The sequence below is a fragment of the Equus przewalskii genome, chromosome 29 (assembly GCF_037783145.1).
Source record: "Equus przewalskii isolate Varuska chromosome 29, EquPr2, whole genome shotgun sequence".
Classification (NCBI taxonomy): domain Eukaryota; kingdom Metazoa; phylum Chordata; class Mammalia; order Perissodactyla; family Equidae; genus Equus; species Equus przewalskii.
The window spans coordinates 38,439,698-38,465,102 of record NC_091859.1 but is presented as its reverse complement, the minus strand read 5'-3'; the positions used below and the strand labels follow the sequence as shown (position 1 = coordinate 38,465,102).

The following is a 25,405-nucleotide window of genomic DNA, read 5'->3' as shown; positions in this document are numbered from 1 at the left end:
GGTGGCACAGCGGTTAAGTGCACACGTTCCACTTCGGCAGCCCGGGTTTTGCCGGGTTGGATCCTGGGTGCGGACATGGCACTGCTTGGCAAGCCATGCTGTGGTAGGCGTCCCACATATAAAGTAGAGAAAGATGGGCAGAGATGTTAGCTCAGGGCCAGTCTTCCTCAGCAAAAAGAGGAGGATTGGCAGCAGCTGTTAGCTCAGGGCTAATCTTCCTCAAAAAAAAAAAAAAAAAAAGAAGTGTCATTTCTATCCCTGTCCTCCCTCCCCTTTCCCCTTCCTCATAACACATTTAGTTTCTTATTTATCCTTCCAGTGCCCTTTGCCTCTGGACCCGGGGGTGGGAGTGCGGCAGGCCTGGTGAGCAGGCAGCCTCGAGTGGACCTGTAGTTTGCACCCTGAGGCTGACTGAGGCTGGACTGGTGTGTTAACCATTCCTCGGCCCAGGAACCCTCTTGTGTGCAACACTGGCTTACCACAAAGGTGGAGTGGGTAGTTACCCACAGAGCATGATTTCAGAGGCAACAGGAAGTACCCTACATGTTTCAAAAATACTCACCTGCTGCACGACATTTCATTCTCAGAAATTCGTTCCTGTGAGCGCTCTGCAGACCCCTTACAACGTACAAATGTACTAAGCCTCTAAGACTGTGAATGAGTACTTACTGCGCACCTGGCACCAGCCTAGACCTTGGGAGGAATTCAAAGTTAAATAACAAACCTGGCCCGGCAAGTCCCTACCCTTAGGGAATTTTCATGCCACTGAGTCAGCCCACATGGCACTCCCACTCTGCACCAGGGTATCCAGCTGGCAGCATCACCTATGGTCACAAAGGGGCAACATCAGCAGGTTGCTGGGCAGGTAGCTGCGAGGGCAGAGGTAGGGAGAAGGGAGGCCACATACAAGTCTGGAGACACTGGGAGGGGGCTGGGTGGCAGGTGTGTTGGGATTGTCTGCTCTTCTTGGGTTTCCTGACTCAGAGGTCTGATGCCCACAGTCGGTGGCTCCCCTGGTAGGGGTACCTGTGGATGCAGTTTCTGGCAGAGCTCTCAAGGGCTTTCTCTAGAGAGGTGCAGAGCTGCCCCCATCCCCACCCTCGCCTGCAGGTCCCCTGACAGTCACCCCACCCGTCCAGGTGGCCTCTCCTTGGAACAGCTTCCCCAGAGGCAGGGAGGAGAAGCCCGCTGGGGCACTGTGGTGGTGGTGCTCAGTGGCCCCCACTCAGAGGGCTGAAGACTAGAAACGGGCCTGCGTGCAATAACTGGGGGCTGCTGAAGTCAGCTGGGGCCCCTTGACGGATACAATGTCAGCGACTGATGGTAAATATCTAGGTTACAAGCAGGGCATGGAGACCCACATGTGGAATACAATTGAGAGAAAAAGATGCAGAACGCTAAGTGCACAATGATTACAATGATACGACAATCTTTTTAAGCCTCAATTCCAGTTTCACCTCCTCCAGGAAGCCCTCCTGGCTCCCCAGCCTGGATGAGGTCCCTTCCCTGGCACCTGGAGTGTCTCCCACCACTGCACTTGTCCCATCATCCTACACTCTTCCAGGTAGGGCCATCTCCCTGTGGACTATGGATTCAAGGGAAGCCACGTTTCTTCAGTAATCTGGTATCCCCAGGATCTGAGACCAGGTGGGTGCTCAGTTAATGCTTACCAACTGAGCCAAATGAGGACCAGAAGAGAACTTAGAGGAACTTACGAGAATATAAGAATTTAGTCCATAATGTTCATTGAAGTCCTGTTTATCTAACTCTCTCTGATTTTCTGAGTTCAAGGGAGGAGCTGATGCAGGCTCATGATCCCTCTAGCCTGAGGATGGGTCTGCATTTTTCTTTCAAGAGCTGTCCCCTGCCATGCCACTTTGCTCTTCCACGGTGCACCCAGGGATACTAAGAACCCCAGAACGTCAGCACTGGAGGGAGCTTTGCCAACAACCTAGTGCCCAGTGGTTCTCGATCTTTTTTCTGCCTCCTTTTTGAGGGTCCTTGGAAACTTCGCTAAACCTCTCTAGACTCTAAGATGTGGACACCAAACGTGCAGAGAAGTGCTCAATCAGGTTGGCTGCTTCTCTTACTCATTTGGTCATTTTTCAAGCATCAGAGACCCTACTGCATACCTGACCCAAATGATTCCCTTTCCTCAGAGAATTCTCAGGCCTTGGACCTCTGTTCCTGGGGCCTCTCCATCCTGCACTTGAAAGCTGTCTGGTGAGGGCCTGCTCATGTGCAGCACCTCCCATCAGGACCCCTCTCCATCACGTGCAACCATGCACAATCCAAGAGATTTGAAAAAGTGCCTCCCACCCTAGCAGATACAGGTGTCCCTGACAGAATTCCCTATCTAATACACGCTCTCCTTTTAAAGACGAGGAAGCTGGGCCTAAGTAACTTGGCCCTCCTTCCCTGGACCCAGAGCAGCCGGGGCTGCAGTTGGGATCATATTCCAAAGCATGGCACAGCCCTTCACCTTTCTGGAAAAGCCACACCCAGAAAGGGCAAAGAGCCGGCCCTCTGGAACGCGGAATGGCGCACATGGTAAAAGCTGGGAGGTGTGGGTACCACTGGGCAGCCCCACTCAGAAGGCCACAAGCAGGCAGGCTGCAGAAGAGCCAGCAAAGGGTGGCTCCTGGGGCCACTTGTGCAGAGCACAGCTTGTCCCTGCCAGCCGAGCTCGAGCTGCTGCCTGAGCCGGGTCAGCTGGGTTTGCCTGTTTACACAGGGACACAGACCTTCTGCCCCTCACCCCTTGGAATGTCTGCCTTGAGGCATGCCCAGCGGCAGCCAGCTCTGCCCCACAAATACAGAGCAGCCCAGGCCCCCAGACACAAGTGCCAGGCAGGGACGAACAGGAGCGACACCTGGGGGACAGAGGTCAAAGTGCACACGTTTATTTTCTAGAACAAAGGCTAAAAGAGGCAAGTTTCTTTCATTTTATTTTAAGAAGGACAAAAATTGTTATTAAAACATCTACATTATTATCAAGATACTAGACCTTATGAATATTTAATATTAAAGTGTGGTATTCTTAAATTTTTAATACACAGACATTTTAAAAGGACCATTAAGTTGATTACTGCCCAGCTGAGAAATGCAGCATCCCTCTTTACCCCCTCAAAGGGACACTCATGGGGCGCCTGCCGCCCATCACTGTGTTCATAATGACGTCTGATCCCTGCCTGCTGGCAGTGGGCCCCATTCAATACTCTGAGCCTCCCAGGCAGGGTCACTACGGAAATAATCACCCCCGTCATCAAAGTGTACTCCCATTGCCCCTCACCCGACACCCTTCCTCTCGCTCTCTTCCCAGCCCTGTGAGGGATCCAGCCTGGCCAGGCCAGAGAGCCCCAGATCCCGAGGGCTCCTGGACGGATTACAGGTTGAAGAACTATCTGGACTCTAATCCTGTTCCTTTGGGTGGGAGACACCGATCATTTTCTTTCCCTGAGCACTTCTGCTCTCTCCTCGCTAGGCTGGGGTGGTCTGGAAGCCATCAGGCAGAGCTGGGCCCAGGTGGGGGGGGGGGGGCACTCTGCCCTGCTGCCCAGATCACCTCCAACCATGGCTCCAGTCCCTGAATCCTTGAAAATGGCCTGATGACCCCGAAAGTCCCTCCTAATTACACCAGGATGGCTGCATTTTCCGGCCAAATTCTTTATCTGTAGCCCTCATTAGAAGAGATTCCTCGGATACCACACACATATATAATATTATATAGAGCGATATATTTAATACCTGTGTATATATGTATCACGGGGGCGACATATATACACACTAAAAACAAGGCTGGTGACAACAGACTGCAACACCACAGATCAGGGAGACAAGTGTCATCGACATTCACGGCCACGGCCCCCACCTTGGGTGTGGTCTCTCCTCCCCTCCAGCCAGACCACCAGCACCCAAACTGCAGTGCTGGTCTGCTGGGGGAAGGGGGAAGAGAGAGGAAAGGATGCATGCCACGATTATCGGGAAAGGCTGGGCAGTGGCGGCAAGAGGAACAGGGTCCCCTGCGGCCTGGGGTGCCCGTCATCATATCATCGCACACTATCAATCCTTGCTGGAGGAGAAATAGGGGTGTTCCATTCTCTCCGTCTCACCCCCTCCCCCGACTCCAGCCATGGTCCCCGGTTCCTTCCGGGGGGTCCCCACCATTGTGCCAATGGTGTAGGGCATTCTGGAATGTCTAGAGAACCAGGGGAGGCTGGGTCTGCCCAGAGCGGGTGGGATGGAGAGGAGGGAGTGCACGCAGACACGTCAGATGAGAGGATGGGAGAGGGCTTGGTGGGTGGCGGCTGGGGCTGGCTGTCAGCTGGGGTCCCAGGCAGCTGGCCGGGCTGGGGATCAGGGAGGGGCTGGGAAAGACAGTCATAACTGTATGTCCAGGTCTAGGGGAGAAGGGGGAGAGGACCATGCTGGGTCCCCAGGAAAGAAGGGCTGCGTCTGATCCTGGAGTGGCCCACGGTGCCCGGGGGTCAAGTCTCCCTTCTCTCCACATCCCCTAACCACTCCCCTCAGCACCTCAAGCAGAACCTGAGCCCATGGGTGCCCTGCCCGTTACCACCTCGCCCCCAGTGGGCATGGGGAAGTCACCTTTGTTGCTATACTCCCTACGACCATCCTCAGAAGGGGACTGTCCCTTCACAGGGTGCTGAAAGATCAAGCCCTGAGCCTCCCTCCCCCAGCCCCTAGGCGGCGCTGCCCGGACTCCAGCTGCACATGGACTCAGAGACTGTGACATCCCTGCCCAGGGCCTGGAGGCTCCTGCCAATAACTGGCCGTGAGTCTTCTGACCACAGTTTGCACCTCAGCTTGACCTCATGCCATGGGCTGGAGACCCTGGGCCGATCACTCCTCCCTTCTAGGCCTCAGTGTTCCTATCTGCAAAATGGGGGTTTGGGCTGGGTCATCACCAAAGGCTCTGAGGATCTACAGTCTACATTCAATGGCCCATGAGGGAAAATGGCTGGGCTGTGGCCTCACTAGAGACAGCCAGACTCCTCAGTCAGCTCCAGAGATCATCCAGCCCAGTCCCTCCCACTCTTCCAACCAGAGGGAAAACTGAGGCCCAGAGGGGAAGTGACCAGTACAGCATCCCCGGCTTCATCCTGGGGCTGCATTTTAAAGCTAAGTGGGGCCTCCTACCCTCTGTTGTGTCCTGATCTGCCCCCAGGGAGGCGGGGGTGGGGTGACGGTGGGGCAGGGAGAAGGCCCTCTTGCTGCAGATTCAAGCGGGGACCCCAGGCTCCCCAGCCCTGAGCTTTGGGCCCCCTTTAGGAGCAGACAGAAGTTAAAGCTGTAGGCTGAAGCTGGAGGGGTCAGCTAGGCCCCTCCCTCCCCAACCAGGAAAGCGGAGGTTGGGGGGGAGGGTCTGCCCAGGGTTTCAGTGGGAATGAGGACCCCAGGACCACAGCTTGCGCACCTGGGTATGCAGATGGGGGCGGTGGGGACAGAGAAGATGGACAGGGCCCCAGGGGGCCGGGGGCTGCCTGATGAGGGCGGCCCCCCACCCCCAGCCCTGGCCTGCCCTGGCCCTTCCACCAGGCCCTTGGTCCCCATCCCCACCCCTGACCCTAGGACTTCACCCACAGCCAAGACCTGGCTCTACTCCCCGCTGACAGTGGCAGCAGCAGGGGCCTCTGGGGCGGCACCAGCGGTGTTCCCGTCTTCTTGCAGCAAGAAGTTGTATTTGCCAAAGTCGTCGTCTCGTGGGCACAGAAGCATGTCCTTGCGGGCCTTGGCCAGCTTCTGCTTCAGCACCTCGCGCCGGTCCAGCCACTCGTTGAGCTCCTCCTGCCCGTGAGCGCAGCGGCACTTGTCCCCGTCTGGGCAGGCCTTGCCCTTCTGGAGCCTGTGGGCGACAGGAAGCTCACTGCCCGATCCTGTGCCTTGTCCACCATGGCTGCCGGACCTTGGGCCAGCTCCCCCGAGACAAGCCCATCCCCGGGCAGCTTCTGTCCTGGTGAAAGCTGGTATGTCCCAGCCTTCTCCAGGATTGACCCAGAGCTGCAAAGTATGGGTCTGGGCAGGTCTGAGTCCACCCCTCCAATCCCACCCCGTCCCGATGCTCCTCACATCTGGGAGCAGCTGTTCCTGGACACACCACACCCTGCACGCCATCTCCAGGCCAAGAGGAGCCAGTGCTAGACACGGCCTCCATCTCCTCAGGCCCACTCCACACGTCCACCCCACAGCCCGCCAGGTCCCGCCAGACCCACCCCACAGCCCTGCACCTGTCACAGAGCCGGAACTCGCCCATGGGGAAGCGGTAGGCCCAGCCGCTGGCGTCGCTGTCAGATGTGAAGACCTTCTCCTTGTGCTTCTCGGACTGGATGTGCTGCTGCCACTGCTTCTTGCTGTTGCTGTTCTTGCCGCAAAGCCAGCAGTGGTAGCCCATCTGGGGGTACAGCCACCATGGGTGCCCACTCCCCACACCTCTTCCCGGACCATGTCCCCCAGGGAGGCTAAGCCCCTGACAAGGCCCCTCCAGGTCAGGCTCAGACCTGGCTCCCAGCCTGTGGGATTACCATGATATCGGCATAGTCCGTGGGCATCTGGATCTGCTTCTCCCCTTCCCGAGAGCTGATGGGGGTCCCTTCCCCCGGCTTCCCTGGGTTGTGTTTCTTCAGCCACATGTCATAGGTCTGCTGCATGTCCAGGACTGGTGGGAAATAGGGGACAGAGTGCCTTGTGAGAGGGGCTTCTTCATCCATTCTGCCCCATGACCCCTGCTGGGCTGCCCAGTCAACCACAGATGGCCCAGAGAGCACAGCCTGGGCACAGAAAGGGCCTGGGTGGCAAGGGGGTTATGGCAGGGGTGCTTGGGCCTGCCACTGAGTCGGGGTGCCTGGTAACGAGGGTCCCGCCCCACCCAGACTGCCCACTCACTCTTGTTCTCCTTCATGAAGGTCCACATGTCCCTCTCCTCCGGGCTGTGTGCAAAGGAGCAGTTCCCCACGTACTGGCACTTGCGGCCATTCTGCGCATGGATGCAGAGCTGTGGGTGGGCGTGGGAGGGCCTGCTGAGTCCGCTGGATTGCGTCCCTGTCCCAGTCGGCGGGCAAGCCTTCCTGGGTCCCCATGGCCCCCACACCCGAGGTGCCACTGCCACCCTGCCACCCACCCCGGTGCTCACATCGTATTGCTGTGGGAAGTTGCGAATGGATGGCAGTGGTCTCACTGACACCCATTTCCTCTTGGCCTTGGACATCACCAGAAGGACCCGCCGCTCCTTGGTCCAGCTGCAGGACAGAGCAGGGAGCTGGTTGGGGAGGGTTCAGGCCAGAGCCTTGGGCTGTGTGACCTCCACCGTGAGCCCTGGCATCCTTACCCGTGGCGCTCGCTGGGGCCCCGCCCCCCCGGCACCTGCCCAACCCCTGGCTCACCAGTGCCGTGCCTTGGCGCTGCAGTACTTGAGGTCTTTGTCAGGCTCCACCACCTGTCCATTCCTCCAGCACTGGCCGCACACGAACTTCATCTGCAGGTCAAAGGTGCTGGGCCCATGCGTCCGTGGGGCGCCCTGTGAGGGAGGGGAGCCAGTAAAGCCGCAGGCACTGGGGCCGACACCCGGGGTCTGTTGTGCAGGTGGCCTCTGGGAGCAGTAGGGCCACCCAGAGCCCTGGAATGTGCTGGTCCATTACCACTTTCCGGCAGGAAGCGATCCCTCAACTCCAGGCCCCATGGCTTCTGAGTGTGGGAGCCAGGCCTGGGATGGGGTTCCTGACTCCTGATCAAGGATTCTCCGCTTTATCTGAGTAGTCTCCACAGGCCTGCTCTGTGGAGCTGCTGGCACTTCCCTAGGCACAGCATGTGACCCCCTCACCTCTCTGCCTTTGCACATGCTGTTCCCTCTGGCTGGAATGCCCTTCTTCTGTTCTTCATCAGGCTTGTTCTAGAAACCTTCAAAATTTAGCTCAAACACTACCTCCTCCAGGAAGCCTTCCCTGGAGCTCTCCTAAGTGGCAGCTGCCCATCCTATGAGCTCCCACAGAACCTGAACTACCTCATCTTGACCAACTCACCTAGTGATGAGGGCTCGACCTGGTCGAGAGCAGGGCCCAGAGGGTGGGCAGACACTTCCAGGGGCTGGGCATACAGGAGGTTGCCTCAGGCGGCCTCTAGGCAGCCCTGGACTCTAAGGCCCTAGCATGTTCATTCCCCACCTTCTGCCCCAACCATTCCTTTGCAGGCAGGAGGGCCTGCTCTTCTGCACTCCTGGGACAGGGTGGGGGCAAGAGGTGGGACAAGTACCCACCCAGCCTTGTCTCCTGCCACTTTTGACCCCTCACCCAGCCATGCTGGCTAACCTGCTGTCTCTCCCATTAGCTGGAGCCTCCCTGTCCTCCCCAGAGCCTCAGATGGGGGTCCCCCTTCTCTCCTCCAGACTTGCGGGTCCCTGTCCCCTGCCCTGGGAACACCCGTGTCCCTAGCACTGCCCAGCCCAGGGCCTGCCCTGGAGTAGGAAGGGGATCTGTCCTTGCTGCTTGTTGACTGACCCTGGCCTGGTGCTGGGAGACTGGCAGCCTGGCTCGGCCCCAGGACAACACACATATCATCCCCAAAACAAGGTGAAATCACGCCTTTGTAACTGGGACACAGCCTGTGCTAGAGCGGGCAGGAGGCGTGTCCACATGGCTCCTGCTTTCTAGGTGCTCCACTGGATCCCCACAGGAGCATGAGAGGACCCACTGCAAGGGGAGGTAAGTGGGGCCCGGAGGGGCTTAGCCGCACCAGGTCCCCGAGCTTCCCTTTTCACAGCTGTACAGTTTCACCGTCTCCTTGCCGCAGGCCTAGGGGGCAGATGTGATCACTCCCATTTGAGCAGAAGCAGAAGCTCAGACAGGTTGCTAACCCACCCACGGGGAAGTGGCCTGAGGACGGGGACCTGGGCTGAGGCAGGTGCTCGTGCTTCTTTGTGGGATGGCACAGGTGTGCCATGGGCACGGGGCCTGAGCAGCTTCTTCCCTGGCATCCCGTCCTTGGCCTCACAGTGCCACTGGCCCTGCCCTCTGATAGCAGAGCAAGCAAGACACCTCATTCATGGGCTGTGGCCAGGCCCGGCACGGAGGCCCTGTTCCTGTGCGAGGAGTGGCATTTTGGGTGGGCAGAGCGGGCCCCTGGCAGCAAGAGGGAGTTGAAGCCCGTCAGGGCACCCTCAGGCAGCTAGGCCTGCCGCCGTTCCTGGGGACCCCGGCAGCAGCCTTGCGCAGGATGAGGGAGGGCCAAAGGGATAGGAGGTGGCAAGGACTCAGTATTCTCTTTAGAAGACAATGCTGTAGGTCCAGCCTGAGCCCTTTACTGCTTCCTAGCTGGGCTCCGGCAGGAGCAAAAATAACACACAAAGGGAGGAGGGGGAGGGGAAAAGAGGACTGCACAGGAGGGGGATGACCAGGAACGAGGGGGCTAAGGAGACAGAGGGAAGACCCAAGGGGGCCGGGCAGCCCTGTAGACAGCCTGGCCCAGGCCTGCCCCACCAGCCAGCCTGCCCCGCTCCTGGCTCACGGCCAAAGCCAGGTTGGCCTCAGGAGGGGCAGGGGCCCAGCTTTCTCCCAAGTTGATCAGTGGGCAGGACTGGCATGGTGAAGGGGTCGTCCCTCATGTGGAGGGCATGGAGGCCTCACTTCCCACTCACTGCCTCCTGGGCCCTGAGACTACCCCGTCTGTCCCCACTGTCATCTGAGGTTACAGTGGTCCCAACCTCCTGAGGAGGGTATGAGGAGCAGGGATGGCAGGGGGCAGCTCCTGTGAGCCTCGCCCTTCCCTGGGAGACAGCAGGCAGGATTATGATCCCCATGGTGGATGGGGAATCCTCAAGGGTGACGGGAGTGGTATGGGGTGGGGAGGGGGCAGAGTGAGCTCTAGACAAGATGTCAGAGAAGCTGGGATTTACTCCCCTAAGTGTACTCCTGGGCAAGTCTGTAGCATGCTCTGAGCCTCAGTTTCCCCATCTGCAAATGCCACAAGCAACAGCTCACTTCTTCAGGACCAGGGTGAGGATCAAGAGGGATGGGAGATGATACAACCAGTGGGTGAAAAGTTTGGGGAATACTAGGCTAGTTACATGGTCTCAGAGTATCTCCCCAGAAGATATTTATTGATTACAAAGGGAACAAATATAACTTCACAGGAGAGGAACCTTTATAATGGAGTTACCTTTAATCAAGTTGTAACCAGTAAAGGGACAAATGGAGATGATGTGTGTCCCCAAGAGTGAACTGAGAAGCTATCAGCTCTGTGGTTTGAGGAACCATCAGACCATCCCAAAGGGATGGGCCTTTTACAAAACAATCAGCTCTCCAAAAATGGCAACGTCGTGAAAGACAAAGACGGACTGAGCAACCACTCTAGATTAAAGGAGACTAAAGAGACACAATAAATGAATGCAATGTGTCACCTGGGATTTGGGGACGATTCACAGAATTGGAGTAGTATACCATAATCTGAATAATTACACCAATGTTAATTTTGGCATGTTGATAATTACACTGTGGTTATTATGTAAGAGAGTATCCTTATTTTTAGGAAATACACACTGAAGTAAACGTTTAGTGGTAATGGGGCATCACATCGGCAACTTAGTCTCAAATGGTTCAGAAAAGTGTGTACATTTCTATATGTAAACCTATGAGTATATGTACACACACACACACAGAGGACAAAGTGAGTATGGAATGTGGTAAAATGTTAACATCTAAGGAAGCCAGAAAAACATATACACGAATTCTCTGGACTCTTCTTACCATTTGCTGATAAGTCTGAAATTACATCTGAGTAAAGGGATGGAGGATGGCCTTCCATGGGGCTGGATCCCACCCCCAGCGCCAACCTGGGGCCTTACCAAGCTGCTGCTGGCCTTCCCTGCATGGGCCTCCATCTGCTGCCAGTATTTCTTGGATTCCTGGACGATGTCTTCATGGGTCATGCCTGGTGGGGGTGGGAGCAGACAGAGGCATCCCTGAAGGGGCTCAGCGAGAAAGGCAGGGGATCTGTGAGGGGCCTGTGCCACCCCCAGGCCCAGGCAGAAGAGCCCCATTCTCTAGTCAGGTCCTGCCACAGAAAGCTGTGGGGCGCAGGGAAACCACTCATCCTTGCTGGGCCTGTTGTTTATCTGCAACTGGGGACGGAGGCCTGCTCCAAGCCCTCGCAGTACTGAGAGGAGAAAATGAGGCCACGGGTAGGAAAATGTGGGAGAATCGCATTGGCTCTACAGCACGGTGATCCCTGCCCCCAAGCCAGCAGCCCTGTCTCTTCCTTGACCCCTGCCTCCCTTAGTGGGGCTTCAAGCCTGATCCCTGCTTGGCAGCCGCTGGCCCATCACATCTTAGGGCTCCATGCCTGGCCCAGCCAGACTCCCCAGTTCAGCGAGGGGTCATGGCTCTTCACCGCCAGTCAGCAAAGGGCAAACACCCAAGTCTGGTGGCCCAGACCCTCCTAATCTGACAGCTAACACTGAGTCCACCTTCTGAGGTGTAGCTCGGAGCCTCTTCCCTGAAGCTTACTCTCCCCTCCCAAACCCCCTCCCGCGTTCTAGGCCCTTTCCCAGAACTGATTTCGTTTTCGACCTTGTCCTATGGATACTGCTCCACGGTGCCCACTTGTCATCTGGGCTTACTCTGCGCCAGACAACTCCACTTGACATCCACGTTCTTGCTGATTCCCAAAGATGTGTCCAGCCTAGACCTCGCCTGTGAACTGCAGACTCCCACGTCTGGCTGCCTGCCCATCTCCACTTCAAGTCCAACAGGCAGTTCAGACTCCCCACGGGCCCCACTGAGCCCTGGTGCGACCTCAGACCTGCTCCTCCTTCAGCTCCCCCTTCTCAGAACACGGCAACCCCATTCTTCCAGTGACCCTGGTCAAAAACCTTGGAGTTGACCTTCACACTGTCCTTTGTCTCATCCTTCATATCTGGTCCATCAACAGCTCCTCCACCAACAACTCCTCCCACAGCTCCACCATCAAAATCCACCCAGAACCTCATCTGTCCTTCCACTTTCACCGCTGCCAGCCTGGTCTCCCTGCACCCGCCCGCCCTCACCCCCCATTCTCCACCCAGCAGCCAGAGCTACTTTTTAAAAACATTGATCAGATCATAAGACTCCACCCACATAAAACTCTCCAAACCCTGCACATTGTATTTAGAACAATCCCAGCCAGTTCTATCTATGACCTAGAGACTTTCACACACTCTGGTCCCTGCCCACCTCTCAGGCCTCATCTCTGACTCCCTCTCCAAGGCATTAAGCCCTCGTGGAGAGACTTTCTGTAACAAGCGTGCTCCTGCCTCAAGGCTTCTAGCCTTGCTGTTCCCTCTGCCTGGAATGCGCTCCCTGCCCTCCCCTGCTCAAATGTCACCTCCTTAGAAAGGCCTTCTCTGATGGTCTTACCCCAAATGCCCCTGCCCCGAGTGCCTCTCCATCCTACTGCTCTGCTTTACTTTCCTCCCAGCACTGAGGGACATCTGAAATTACACCACTCTATTTCATCAAGTCAAGAAGAGATAGATTGGGGGTTTTTTTTCTGATTTTTTTTTTTTTGAGGAAGACTAGCCCTGAGCTAACATCTGCTGCCAATCCTCCTCTTTTTGCTGAAGAAGACTGGCCCTGAGCTAACATCCGTGCCCATCTTCCTCTACTTTATATGTGGGATGCCTACTACAGCATGGCTTGCCAAGCAGTGCCATGTCTGCACCCAGGATCCAAACCGGCAAACCCCGGGCTGCCCAAAGTGGAATGTGTGCACTTAACCAGTGCGCCACGGGGCCGGCCCCAAGAAGAGATGGATTGTGAGATGCACCATTATTTTGTGTTCCACACACACAAAAGAAATGCTGCTAATACAATTATGACATGCAGTGGAGGAAAATGTGCATCCAAGAACAGATGGAATACAGGATTTATTACCTTTTCTTACAGTGCCTGCCTTGCCCTCATTCACAGATGTCAGATGTTCTCTGAGAGCAAGGACCTTGAACAGGTCTTGCTCAGTCCCCTGACACAGAGCAGGTGCTCAGTGAATCCCTGGCAGATGAATGAATAAGCGAGGGAGTGAACAGCTTTCAATCTTCTCAACTCTGAGGCAGAGATTACGATCGCCATTTTACAGGCGAGCAAGCGGAGGCTCAGCGAGGGGTGTGACCTGCTGATGCCCACCCGGTGGCCAGTGGAGTGGGAGCCCGGCTCCGCCTCCCTCTGCCTCATCCACGAGTGCTCCCCTGGCAGTGCCTGAACAAGGATAAACCCAGGGCCTTCCGAGCCTGGAATCCCCCTGAGAGCAGAGTCTTTGCATCGTCTGGATGTGAGGAGTCTAAGGAGCACCGGTTCCTCCAAGAAACCCCTTCCCCCAGTGACTGCCCTCCTCTGAACTCCTGAAGTCTCCCCCTGCCTCCTGCCATCGGCCTGGCCCATCCATCCTCAGCCAGTTCCATGCCACCCCTTCACCTGCCCCTGTCCAGCCGCCCACCTGAGTATTGCTGCAGCAGCCAGACTTTGAGCTCGATGAAGCTGTGCGCGAAGTGGCAGCTGTCTTCGCGCAGGCAGCCATAGCGCACCTCGTGGCGGCACACGTCGAACTGGAAGTGCTCCTGGAACTGGCGGATCTTGGAGTACTTGAGGGAGGTGGAGCGGACGATGTGCACCAGGCACCTGGCGGGCAGGGGGCACCATGCAGTCTGCAGCCCCCAACCCTCCCCTACCACGCCTGGTCGGGCCACTCTCCCCCAGTGCCCAGCAAGCCTGAGGGGAGGGGCCTCTCCCAGGTGCCTCCTGCCCTGTTGACCGTTTTTAGAACGTGACGGTGCAGTAGGTCAGAGGCGGGGGTCCTGCACTCTGGCAGTCCTGGGTTTGAGTCCCAGCTGTGCGCCCTCCCCTGGCCTCAATCTGGGGCCAGCTCAAAGATGAAGCTGCCAGCAGGAGGATGACACCAGATCCCACTGGCCATGAGGTTGGGAGAAGGGACATTTCCCTCAAGTTCCCCAGCTTGATGCTCCAAAGCTGGTCCTGCACCCAGAGAAATACTGAGTACTTCCTCTGGGCCAGGAATTTTTTTAGATTTTACTTTTCCTTTTTCTCCCAAAGCCCCCCAGTACATAGTTGTGTATTTTTTTAGTTGTGGGTCCTTCTAGTTGTGGCATGTGGGACGCCACCTCAGCATGTCCGGACGAGTGGTGCCATGTCCATGCCCAGGATTCGAACCGGCGAAATCCTGGGCCGCCGAAGCAGAGCGTGCGAACTTTCCCGTTCGGCCACGGGCCGGTCACAGGGTTGGCCCCAAGGGCCAGGAATTTTAATTACCCTCACAGCAACCCTAGGAGATTGGGATCATCATCAACTTTACAGATGAGGAAACTAAGGGTCATAGTGGCCAAAGGACATTAAACAGGCTGTTGACCAGACCGAGATTTGGACCTAGGTCTGTCTGACTCCAGGGCCTGGGCTACATCATCCATACTGGAACAGAGCCAAGGGGAGTCAGAGGGAAAGGTAGGTCCAGGCCTGACCCAGCCACAACCCCTCGCCACCGTCCGACACCAATGTCACTACAGTGGAGGGCACCAGATGGGAGTCAGGGATGTGGCTCCCCACTTGCTGGCTGAGTAAGCTACTTCCAAGCCTCAGCTTTCTCATCAGCACTCGAGATAGTAACTCCACCCTTAGGGGACTACGGAGACCATCATAATTCCAAGAGAATGCTTGGAATACAGAGATGCTCAGTAAATGTGGTCCTGTCCTTTCCCGGTAGATGCTGGATCTGAGTCCCAAATTCTGCCCCTTGCCTTAACACCCCAGGTCTCCCCTCTGGCCTTAGCTGCTCCCCAGGCATCTGAGCTGCTCCAGGGGGTCTCTCCACAGCCTCCAGCCCCGGCCTGGGCTGCAGGTCCCACTCACTTGTTGTTGTAGAAGCTGTGCTTGGCAGCCAGGTTGGAGCAGACAGACGGCGAATCCTTGGTGCCTTTGCTGATGATCCGGGGTTTACTGTCAAAGCAGATCTGCCCGGGGAGGGGGTGGGCTGGGATCTGGCATGGCCACCCAGGGAGGGACAGACTGGGTCCCTGCAAGCCCGGCCCTTAGTTGGGGGAGTGAGGAAGATTCTGAATTCCAGAGTCTGCAGCCCCCGCCTCTCTGGCTCTAACTGACAGATAACCTGGGCCTTGGCTCTCTCTGATCCCATCACTCCACAGGCCTGGGGCAGGGGTTACTCCATGTCTCTGAGCCTCAGCCTCCTCAGCTGGAAACCGAGGATAACCACACCTGCTCTGTCCCACAGATTCACTGTGAAGCTCAAAAGGACATAATGGAACTGCTGGTGCTTTGTAAAGTCATGCAGCCAAGCGGCTGTGAGCCCTGACTTACAGGCTGACTGCTCCCTGAAGGGAGTGGGTAGTCTACTTGCTCTAAGAGTCCGAGGGAAGGGCTGGCTGTGCAATGGATCAGGGTTGGGTTGAGCTGCACCAAACCCTGCCAGCAACCTGGACCCAGAGCTCTCAGTCCATGGAGATGGACCCGATGTTGTCTCTGCCCACATTCCCCAATGACTGGCTGGGGAGGCAGGGGCTTCTGTGACAGCTGTGGGGAGGGAATTAACAACAGCTTGGTGGAACTGCTGGGATCAGAGCTGAGCCTCAGAGGGTCTGAAAGGCCTCCAGGGACAGGGCACAGCCTGGACACAGGCAGGGAAGCAGGCAGGAAGGTGCAGGGGGCAGTAAAGGCAGCACAGCAGGATGAGGAGGCGTGGGCAGAATCGAGATGAGTGCTTAAAGAGCCTGGCACCAAGCCTGGCCTGTGATGGCCATAAGGAAAGAACAGGTGTGGTTACTCTCCTTCTGGCCTCAGTTTCTGCCTCTGCAAAATGGGGGTGCTGGACAGGATCTGGGCTCTCTCATGACAGGATCCTACGGGCCTAACTTTCTGACAGTCCAAGGACTACTGATTCTAAGGTCACACCTCCAAAGCCCGCAGGTTCCAGAACTGACATTCCACCATGCAGGGCACCATGGAGCCCCCTCTGCTGGCCTCGTTTGTGCCATCACCTATGGAAGTGGCAGGTGGGTGGGGTGGGTGGGCAGGTACCTCACAGAGGAAAGTGAAGATGCCCTGGTGCTCCTTAAGGAGTTTGGCGATGGTGAGGCTGCCACGCTTGACGCCCCCCAGTGGGTCGAAGAGCAGGTCGCGGTTGAGGGTGCCCTTCCGCTCCTCGGTCCACACGTCGATCTCCTCCTGATGGTAGGCGAAGGTGCAGTTATCCCCGTACTTACAGTCCTGCTTGTTAATCATGTCTGCAAAGAGGCAACAGGACACACGTTCCGCCAGGCGGGACGGCAGCCCATAGTGTCCCACACCCACCGCTGCGGCTGGAGGGGCCAGCAGCCACCTGGTGGGGCCCAGGCTCATTTCCCACAGGTAGGGTAGTTGCCTGCCGACCTTGAGGACTTAGGAGAGGCAGAGCAGCAGAGTTCGGGGAAAGCCCTCCCAGGCCAGGCCCCTTCTTTGCTCTACATCTGGGTGTGTGTGGGGGGGATCCACATCATCATCTGCAAAGCAGGGCAGTCATCCTGGCTCCACCACCCCACAGGGCTGCCCTGTGTGGGTCAGGCGAAATGAGAGGTGTGGAAAGGGCTTTGTAGAAGTATACAAGTCTCTAAACAAACAAGAGGGATTTTATTATTACTATTCACCAGGAAAATCCCACTGGTTAAGGGCCAGGGCCTGAGAGTCAGCAGACTTGGGCTGGGATCCCCTGCTATTCCTGAGTCTCAGCTGTCTGTCTCTCACACAGCACACTGGGTTGCTGTGGGCATTAAGTAAAATAATAAATAAAACTCCTGGGGGCCCGGGAGTTGGGAGGGCAGCAGGCTCATAACCCAAAGACCTACCATTTCTTGGGGGTGGGAACTGTTTTCCTTCCTTTCTCTCCCTCCCTCACACTCTAAGTCTGCCCAGCCCCATCTCTCTGCCAAGCTGCCGGCACACAAGGACGAGGGGGCCAGATGCCTAGGTGACCACCAGGGACTGTGTTCTGCACTGTCACCAGCTTTGCATCCAGGAGGGACGCCCTGCAGGGAAGGGCTCCCGAGATCCAGGCGCTGCCTGAAGGAAGAGCAGGGGACGACCAAGTTCAAGGTGCAGAGCGTGTGCAAAGGAGTCAGGGTTCAGTGTATTTAGGGAATGGTTAGGGCAGACGGGGGACTTGCAGGTCTTGCAGAACTTGGATTTCATCCACACTGGCTGGGGCATGGCCGACGGAGGCCTTCAGGCCCAGCAGCGACATGTCTGTAGGATCCTGCTGGGAGGACAAGGAGCTGGTCCGGAAAGCCTGGGTGGGCTACTGCCACAGGCTGGGTCGGGGGACAAAGGTGGAAACTGGGGACGGCTGCTCCCAAAGCCTCGGTTCCCTCACCCAGAGTTGTCATAAGAATACGTGATGGTGGGTACAAAAGGGTAACACCATAAAGCACTCCACAATATCGCAACTGGTCATGGATTGCCGTGCAGCCTGCACCAAGACGCTTGGTTGGCGAGTAGAAGGAAGCAAATAAGGTACACGACGAATGTCCGTTAAGTATCGACCAAACTGAAAGGAGTGAGGACAAGGATAACATCATAACTTTTAAAAGCTAGTATTATCGAACCCTTACTATGAGCCAGCCCTAAACGGTTCACATGGATTCTCTCCACATCCTTCCAACAGTCCTTTAGGACCTGCAGGCTCTCCATGAAATGTCTGACCTTCACACTGGAGAGCACAGGCTGCCATATATAACATCGCTTACATTCCCACCTGTCTACAGAGCTGGTCAGGGTGGGAGATGCTTATTCTTGTGTGGGATTCATCCTCAATGACCCACACCTGCTCTGTCTACATCTGTCTACCTGTGATGGGGAGCAGAGCAGTGGCTGGGTATGAGAGGAGCTGGGCCCGGGCTGTGCTATCCACCCACCTTTGCACAGGTAGTAAGAGCCCACGAAGCTGGTCTTGGTGGGCCGGGGCCGGATCCGCTTCCAGGTCTGGTCCTCGGAGCTGCGGAGCCGGCCGAGCAGGATGTCCCGCTTGCACTTGTGCTCAAGGCCCTCACGGTAGGTGTAGTCACCCGCCCTGGGGCCTGTGGGTACAGGGTGGATGGGGACTGTGATGCCAGAAGCAGAACTGAAGGGGGATGGCTTACGGGCCCAGCAGTGAGAACTGGCCACTCCCTCGCCTGGGCCTCCTGCCAGCTCTGCCGTAGGCTCCCTGGAGACAGGGGGCCGGGTTGGGCGCATTCTCAGCTCCATCACCTCCCCACCACAATTCTCTAATAAGTCTATGTCCGCGTTGCCCTACAACGAACTATGACGGCAGTGCCTCGCAGAGAGATGGCCCCGACAGAGCCTGCCCCTCTTCCCGCTCCGGATGCACTGCCCAGATTCATCTTCCCTCTCCCTCCCCATCCCTTTCTCTCTCCCCTGCTCCTCTCAAATCTTCTCACCAAGGGCCTCCTCTTCCCTGACAATGGGGTGGAGGGATCTCCTCAAAGAGACCAAGAGGAAATGGCCCTTGTGGGGACCCCATGTAACCTGGCTGTGCTGCACCAAGTGTGCACCCCAAGGCAGTGGGCAGTGGGCACGCAGATCAGAGAGGCAGTCTGAGGTCCATGCAAGGAAGAACTTGCTCATGGGCATAGCCATCCAACAAGACAGCATTCTGTTCCCCGTCTCTAGGTCCAAGGGACCTTTGGCGGGATCACTGTCAGTCAGGGGTGACATGTATGTGGCAGAGGGATTGATGGGGGAGGTCCAGCAGTGGGTGGGTGACAGCAACTAGATGACCTCTTGTTAACTTCAATACCCCTGATATGGAGAATTCTTGATGCTAAGACTTTTAACCCTTGGTTTTCAAGAGAATACCATTCTAAAACTTCAGGACTGTGGGATTCTGGCAAATGAGATGCTATGAGTCTTAAAGTCTCAAATTCTGAGACTCTAGGTGTGCTGAAAAATATCTACCAACATTGGGCATCTATTCTGAACTGTTTCTATAGTCTCCCTTGGATTCTGGGGGCTGTGCCTAGGAACTACATTTCCCAGACTCCTTTGCCACCTGGCTTCTGGGCAAGATTTGAATTTACCAGTGAGATGCACTCAGGTGAGAGGTGGACCCGGCGGTGGTGTGTGGAGAGAGGTGCAGGCTGCATTTCCTCTGGTAGACGTGTTTGGGCAGCAGCCAGCTGGACTCTGCATTCCACGGCCAGGTACCAGCCTCTGGGCTGTGGGGTGGCCATGACACTGGCCAGCAGCTCCAGCAGCCCCAACCTCTGCGTGAGAGCAGCACCACCCGGCTTCTGGTCCTTGCCATGCAGAGGAGTAGCCCACAGGCCCAGTGGAGCCTCCTGGCTCCCACTGCTCCAGCCTTTCCAGCAGTTTTGAAAGCCCCCATCTCCCATATTATATCCCTGTCTGCTCAAGATACCCAGAGGGGCTTCTGTTTTCTGCGCTTATCTCTGACTGGAACACTAGGATGCTGTCTTTCTGGGATTCTAAGCTCCTGAGATTCCCCGCCTCTCTGGGCAGAGGGGTGGAGTAGGAAGGTGCGATGTTACCTGTTTTGGGGTAGCACAGCTGGCAGGCCTGCTTGAACTCGTGGGTGGCAGCCAAAGGGTTCTTGATCAGCAAGGCGGTGTTGGGCATGGAGGGCTCTGGCTGTGACAGGAGGAGGTTGGCCATCTTGGGCACTGGACAATGGCTGGAGCCACCTGGGCCAGCCTGGGCACCAGAGGTGGGGGGAGCTTTATGATCCTCCCCTCATCCCACCCAAGAGCAGAACTGTAGCCCAGGACCCTCCCTCTTCCTCTACCCTCCGAGTGGAGGAGCTCCTTGTAACATGATCCAAGAATCCAGAACATCAGAACTTAGTGGCGGTGCGTGGGTGAGAGTGATCTTGGCCCAGAACCTTTCCTTGACTGAAAGCCCAACCGGAAAGCAGTGAAACAGGAGTGGCCCCGACGGGCTTATGCATATGCTCCAAGCCCCCAAGGCATCAGCAGACGGGGAAGGAGGCAAATCTCAGAGAGGTTTAGTGAATTCCCTGGAGCCACACAGCTAGTGTCTAGGCTGAGGCCAGAGTACAGGCTGCCTAACTCCTAGTCAAGTGCTCTTCTCAACTCAGAACCTGGTTGAGTCCTAAGACCAGGGATGTTGCTAACCCTGGAGAAGTTACTTAACCCTTCTGAGCCTCAACAGATGGCTCAGTTTGGAAGGGGTAAGAAGAGACCATCTCTGGCCCGTCTGCTCTGAGGGGGCCCCTCCCTGGCTTCCTTGGGGGATGCAGCACCTTATATCATGCAGAGGGCTCACCCCCGACTCTGGAGCCCGGGAGGGCATGAGGTGCCTGGTCACTCACCGAGGAGGCTGGCTTCTGAGTACCACTTGAGGGACGATGGTCCTGTGAGTTGGTTTCCTCTGTAAGGATAAGACGTGGGGTCACCTGCCCTGCTCTGAAGGGCATGAGGGGCCCTCCTAGGACTGTTTCTTACGTATTTCCAACTCAGAGAAGCTGCCCAGGCCACACATCCTCTCGTGTTCCTGCTGATCCCCGACTCTCCCCAACAGCCACTGCCCAGGGATAGAGAAGTGTCCCAGCCTGAGCAGGTCCACCCTGTGCCTCCACCTTCCACAGCCCCTACTGCCCCTGGGAGGAAGCCCAAGCTCCCCAGCCTGGTTCACAGGATCTCTGAGACCAGCCTCAGGTCTTCTAGGCCCCCAACCGGCCCTCCTCTCTGGCCAACTGCTCTGCTCATCTGCCAGCCCCTCTACCAGGCAGGCCTGGGTGGCACTGCTGCCTCTGCCCGCAGATGACCTTCTCCTTCAAGTCCCTGCTTAGCCATCACCTCCTCCAGGAAGTCTCCCTGGGGCCCAAAGCTGAGTGAAGTCATCTGTGCTCCTGTAGCCCCGTGAATCCCCCTCAGTCGTGAGTACCCTGGGCTAGGTCTGACTGTCATAAAGCCAGTCTTGCAAGGGCCCAGATGGGTCTGTTTCCTCTCTGGGTCCCTGGCCCCCAGCTCAGAGTGGCAGTGAAGGAGCCCATGGCCTTGCATCCCTTCCCCCAGCCTCAGGATCATCCCTCTGAGACCACCAGCCTGGCAACCCCAGGGCCCAGAGAGGCCAGGCAGAGAGCACCAGCCTGCAAGTCTGGAGTCCTGGACTAGCCCAGCCCTGCTGTTTGATCTTGAACAAGACACCAAGCCCCTCACAAGCGCTGCAGGAGACACAGCAACTCAGACGAAGGGGTGAAAGGGCCTGGACTTTGGCAAAACAGCTATAATTCCAACTCTGCTCTCCAGAGACCGAAGATGTGATGGCACTTTACAAACTGCTATGGGGGAGTGGAGGGAATGTGCCGCCTGGGCCTCACCCATGAAGGAGTTGGGCTTGTCCAGGGAGCCACGAGACGAAGACCCGAAGCTGTCGAGGGCGTCCAGCCGGGTCTCCGAGTATGGCAGCAGGTCCAGGGAGTCCAGTGCAGAGCCTGGGGGGTCGAGGGCATCCAGCACAGAGGCAGCCAGCTTCTTGGAGGGGTCCATGACGAGACCAAAGGAGGCAGGGGGCAGTGGGCTGGAGACGGGGATGGAGCCACCCACCACAGGTGGTAGCAGAGGGGTCCCGCCGGGGAACACGGGTATCAGCTGGGGCAACTCGCTGGGCACACCGCTGCCGGGCAGGCCACCCTGGACCAGAGACTGCGAGGTGGGGAGTGGAGGGATGGGTTAGAGAACTCGAGTGCCCAGGCCTAGGCAGAATTGGGCACTGTGGGCCTCAGGCAAACTGACCCCTCTGGGCCTCAGCCAGGACCTATCCCACGGAGTGGAGCCAGAGATCTTTACAGCCCTTTCTAGTTGCACGTTCTGCAGCTCCACATGTCTATCCAGAGCAGGTGCCTTTTCCTCCCAAGGCCTTAGTTTCCCCAACTGTGACATGGAGACAGGGCCTTCCCTCTACCCCCCTGGGCCATGAGGATGAATGTGATGGGGTCCCAGGTGGGAGAGGGGTTCAGGGGAGCAGAAAGAGGCAGCAGCATGGCTCACTAGTGAATCCAGGAGGGTGTCCAACTCCGGACCAAGGACGTCCCCATCGGAGAAGTCGTCTAGGCTCTCGGTGCCGGGGAGGGCCCTGCTGCTGCTGTCCAGGGGGGCCAGCAGGTCCAGAACATGAGGGAACAGGGGCATCGTGGGGGTAGAGGGGAGGGGGGCTGGGGAGCCTCGCAGGTCCACGTAGCATTCTGTGGATGGGGGGTGGGCTCAGTAGCCGCAAGGGGGTCCCGCTTGGTGGGAGTGGGGGTGTCCCAGGGTCCTGGGGTCCTCATCCAACACCTTCCCACCTTTCCTAAGCTCCTGCCAGGAAGACTGCCTGCCCCGCTGGCCCAACCCCAGTGGTGGAGGCTCAGTTGCAGCGAAGGAAGCCACCACAGTGTGGAAGAAGGTCCTTCAGTCCTACAGTATCTCCCTGATGGGCCTAGCTCAGGGCCTGAATATCCTTCCTCTGGGGTGAGCAATGCCCTCTCTAAGGGCTTGAGTGGAGCACCAGCACTACCTGGTTGTGAGGCAGCCCCCGCCCTCCCCGGCTGGAAAGATGTGCTCTCCTTCCTGCAGGGGAGTCTGTTTTCCAGAATCCACCATTTTCTTTCACGCTTCACTGAGTCCTCAGGGCAGGGAGCCCTCAGGAGCCCCTATCTACAGGGCAGGGGCTGGGAGTGGCTTGACCTGTCTGACTTCCCAGGGGTTTTGTGAAGGAGGGTCTGAGCTCTCCCTGGGGCCCCATCTCCACCCCATCCCCTTGCATGAGGGAGACTACCTGTTTCGATGTCATCTATGGACCCCAATCCATTGGAAGTTCCCTGTGGAAAGGAAGGACACGGTGGGTCAGGCAGACATGGGCTTGGAAGGCCAAGGTGCCCAGCACTCAGGGCCCCGGGTCCCTCCCCAAGTGACTATTGCTCGTATCAACCACAGCTGGACAGGCTGGGCTGGGAGGCGGGGGAGTGGGGTCAGACACCCCTCCCATCTGCCCCTCACGCTCGGGGGAAGTGCCCTCTGAGCCTCGGTTTCTTCACCCATCACAGGATAGGGGCCATACCCTGGGGAGGGGGTGAGGGTTTTACCGAGCCCTCCACACACTGTGCCATGCAATAGTTTGCAGCTCAAAGACAAAAGTGCTACTCTGAATCACCAGTGTCCCCTCCCCCAATTACAGGCTGACAGGTTGGGTGGGATCCCATGGCCACCCATGGACCTCCTGTTGGAGGGAAAGCCAGGCCGAGCTTGCTCTGTGGCCTTGCCACGCTCCTCATCTACTCTGGGCCTGTTTCCTCACTCGTAAAGTGAGGATGATACAGTCACCACCTCCTAGGACCAGTACAAGGATGAAATCACTTGACATTTGTACAGAGCTTAGAACGGTGCCCGACACACTGGAAGAGCTTTACGTGTGTGTTAAATGTGTAGCATGAAATATTAAATCCAAGCTATCAGGAGGCTGACCTTGGTGACCTGGATGTTCTGATTCACCAGCCTCCGTGTTCCATCCCCATGGACTCGCCTGGCTCATCTCCACCTGTGGGCTGTGGCCTGAGTCACTCCTTGAGCCTGGCATGTCCTCCCCTTCTCTGAGTCCTGCACAGTCCAGCTAAAGTCCTCCTTCTCTGCTGAGGCCCTGGGTGACCCATCTCCTTTGTGCCCCCGCGGAAGCCGAGAGGAGGACCAACCCTCACTGCTGGCCACCCCATCCTGTGGATCAGCAGGAGCAGCAACAGCAACAAGATTTATCCAGCGCCCTGCCTCACACCAGGCCGGGGCCAGTACTTCACACCCTTTTGCGTTCAGCCCTTGGCCCAGGTGCCCTGCGAGGTGTTGTCCCTCGGCACAGAGATGTTGGTCCAGAGAAGCTGCCTCTCACGGTGAGAGTGTCTGCTGACTTGGAAGCTCATCCTGACCCCATCCCCTCTGCCTGTGCACTCCCCACACCCATCAGCACAGAGCTCCTCCTTCTCACAGCCCTGAGCCCATCCTGGGCACACAGCAAATATGTGCAGTTCAGTCTCCCAGGGCACGCGTGGCCATCACAGACAAGCTGCACAAACCAAGGCCATCACGTGGGATGAGGGGGCTGCTCCTCCCCCAGTAAGTAGCTAAAATACTTGAGGGGAGAAAAGAAGTGCCAGATGACCATCTCTAGGGACAGCTGTGCTTCTCCCTGCCCAGTGCTGTCCATGGCCCTCAGGACAGACACCTTCTCAGCCTCCTGCCCACCAGGTGGCCCCAGCCCAGCTCTCCAGGCTCGCCTCTGCCCTTTTCCTGCTGGTGACGCTCACGTCGCACTGCAGGTGTATGGGGCACCTCCTCTCTGGCAGGCAGTGTGCTGGGAGCTTTCATGTCTGACCCACTGCAATCCTACAACTGCCACAAGATGGCAGGTGCCAGCACCTTTCTGGGAGGTGGAGAGGCCCCCTCAGACAAGGGGTGCACTCAGGATTTGAACCAAACATGCCCAGCTGCAGAGCCCACGTTCTTTTGAAGCCCAGCGGGGAGAACTGGTTTTGTGGTCCAGGGCGTGCATTTCCCTCTCCTGCCTCTAGGCCTTTGCTCAAGCTGTTCCCCCAGCTGGAGTGTCACTACTCTGTCACCTGTCTGAATCCTGCCATCCTGGCTCTGTGAAATTCTCTCCCACCAAGGCTGCCTCAGGCTTGGCCTGTCCCTAGAGCTCACAGCCCTGCTTGCGTCTTGCTCTCCATGCTGCCAAGAGGCAGCTCGGGCATAGACGCCAGGCCCGCAGGGCCTCTGCCGCTCTCCCGGGTCACGAGGCGCTCCCTGTGGGCACAGCTCGTGTAGTCTCCACTCCACATGTGCAATGACTGACTAGCTGAATGAACAGGCTTCCCATGCAGGAGTCCCACAGGGATCCCAGCGGCCAGGCTCGCACCATGTCTGTGTACAACTTACACAAGGTCAGGGGATCTGGCTGGGACGCCCCCCTCCCACCTGCGTGCGTGTGCGTGTGCGTGTGCGTGTGCGTGTGTGTATGTGTGTGCGGGCCTTCACATGCACAGCACCGTGCTGGTGCACTGAGGCAGGACCTGACCCGGTCCTCTCCACTGTGGAGTCCCTTCTGCTTCACCTCCTCACAGACCCCCATCCCTGTGACCAACTTTGGCCTCTGTGCGTGTGGTGGGCCCCAGCAAGGTTACAGGGATGGGTGAATGGTTTGGCAGGGGCTGGGGCATCCGATGCCATGCATGGCACATCTGTGGTCCCCTGGCTGCAGACTCAGTGGACAGTAAGGATTGGCCCATGTGGGCATTCCACTCACATTTGCTGTGGCCTTTTGGCCATGGTCATTCAGTCATTCAACAGATACCTTTTGAGCAGTTGCTG

General features: G+C 57.3%; 1 protein-coding gene across 4 annotated transcripts in view; it reads right to left on the bottom strand.

Moving 5' to 3' along the window:
* Window positions 1–2,931: 2,931 nt before the first annotated feature.
* Window positions 2,932–25,405, bottom strand: part of ZC3H7B (zinc finger CCCH-type containing 7B) — a 53,656-nt gene continuing 31,182 nt past the window's right edge. For 2 of the 4 annotated variants that reach the window (XM_008528059.2, XM_070599538.1), the window contains exons 8-23: window positions 22,830–22,872; window positions 22,064–22,257; window positions 21,394–21,718; window positions 20,383–20,441; window positions 19,583–19,745; window positions 17,948–18,109; window positions 16,080–16,285; window positions 14,898–14,998; window positions 13,474–13,655; window positions 10,850–10,935; window positions 7,398–7,531; window positions 7,148–7,253; window positions 6,901–7,009; window positions 6,540–6,673; window positions 6,246–6,409; window positions 2,932–5,863 (exon numbers count right to left, since the gene is read on the bottom strand). In XM_008528059.2, coding sequence (XP_008526281.1) covers window positions 5,617–5,863; window positions 6,246–6,409; window positions 6,540–6,673; window positions 6,901–7,009; window positions 7,148–7,253; window positions 7,398–7,531; window positions 10,850–10,935; window positions 13,474–13,655; window positions 14,898–14,998; window positions 16,080–16,285; window positions 17,948–18,109; window positions 19,583–19,745; window positions 20,383–20,441; window positions 21,394–21,718; window positions 22,064–22,257; window positions 22,830–22,872 — 2,415 coding nt within the window. In that variant the 3' untranslated portion in view covers window positions 2,932–5,616. The remainder of the gene's footprint in view (window positions 5,864–6,245; window positions 6,410–6,539; window positions 6,674–6,900; window positions 7,010–7,147; window positions 7,254–7,397; window positions 7,532–10,849; window positions 10,936–13,473; window positions 13,656–14,897; window positions 14,999–16,079; window positions 16,286–17,947; window positions 18,110–19,582; window positions 19,746–20,382; window positions 20,442–21,393; window positions 21,719–22,063; window positions 22,258–22,829; window positions 22,873–25,405) is intronic. The other 2 variants (XM_008528060.2, XM_070599539.1) reach the window with 1 other exon arrangement.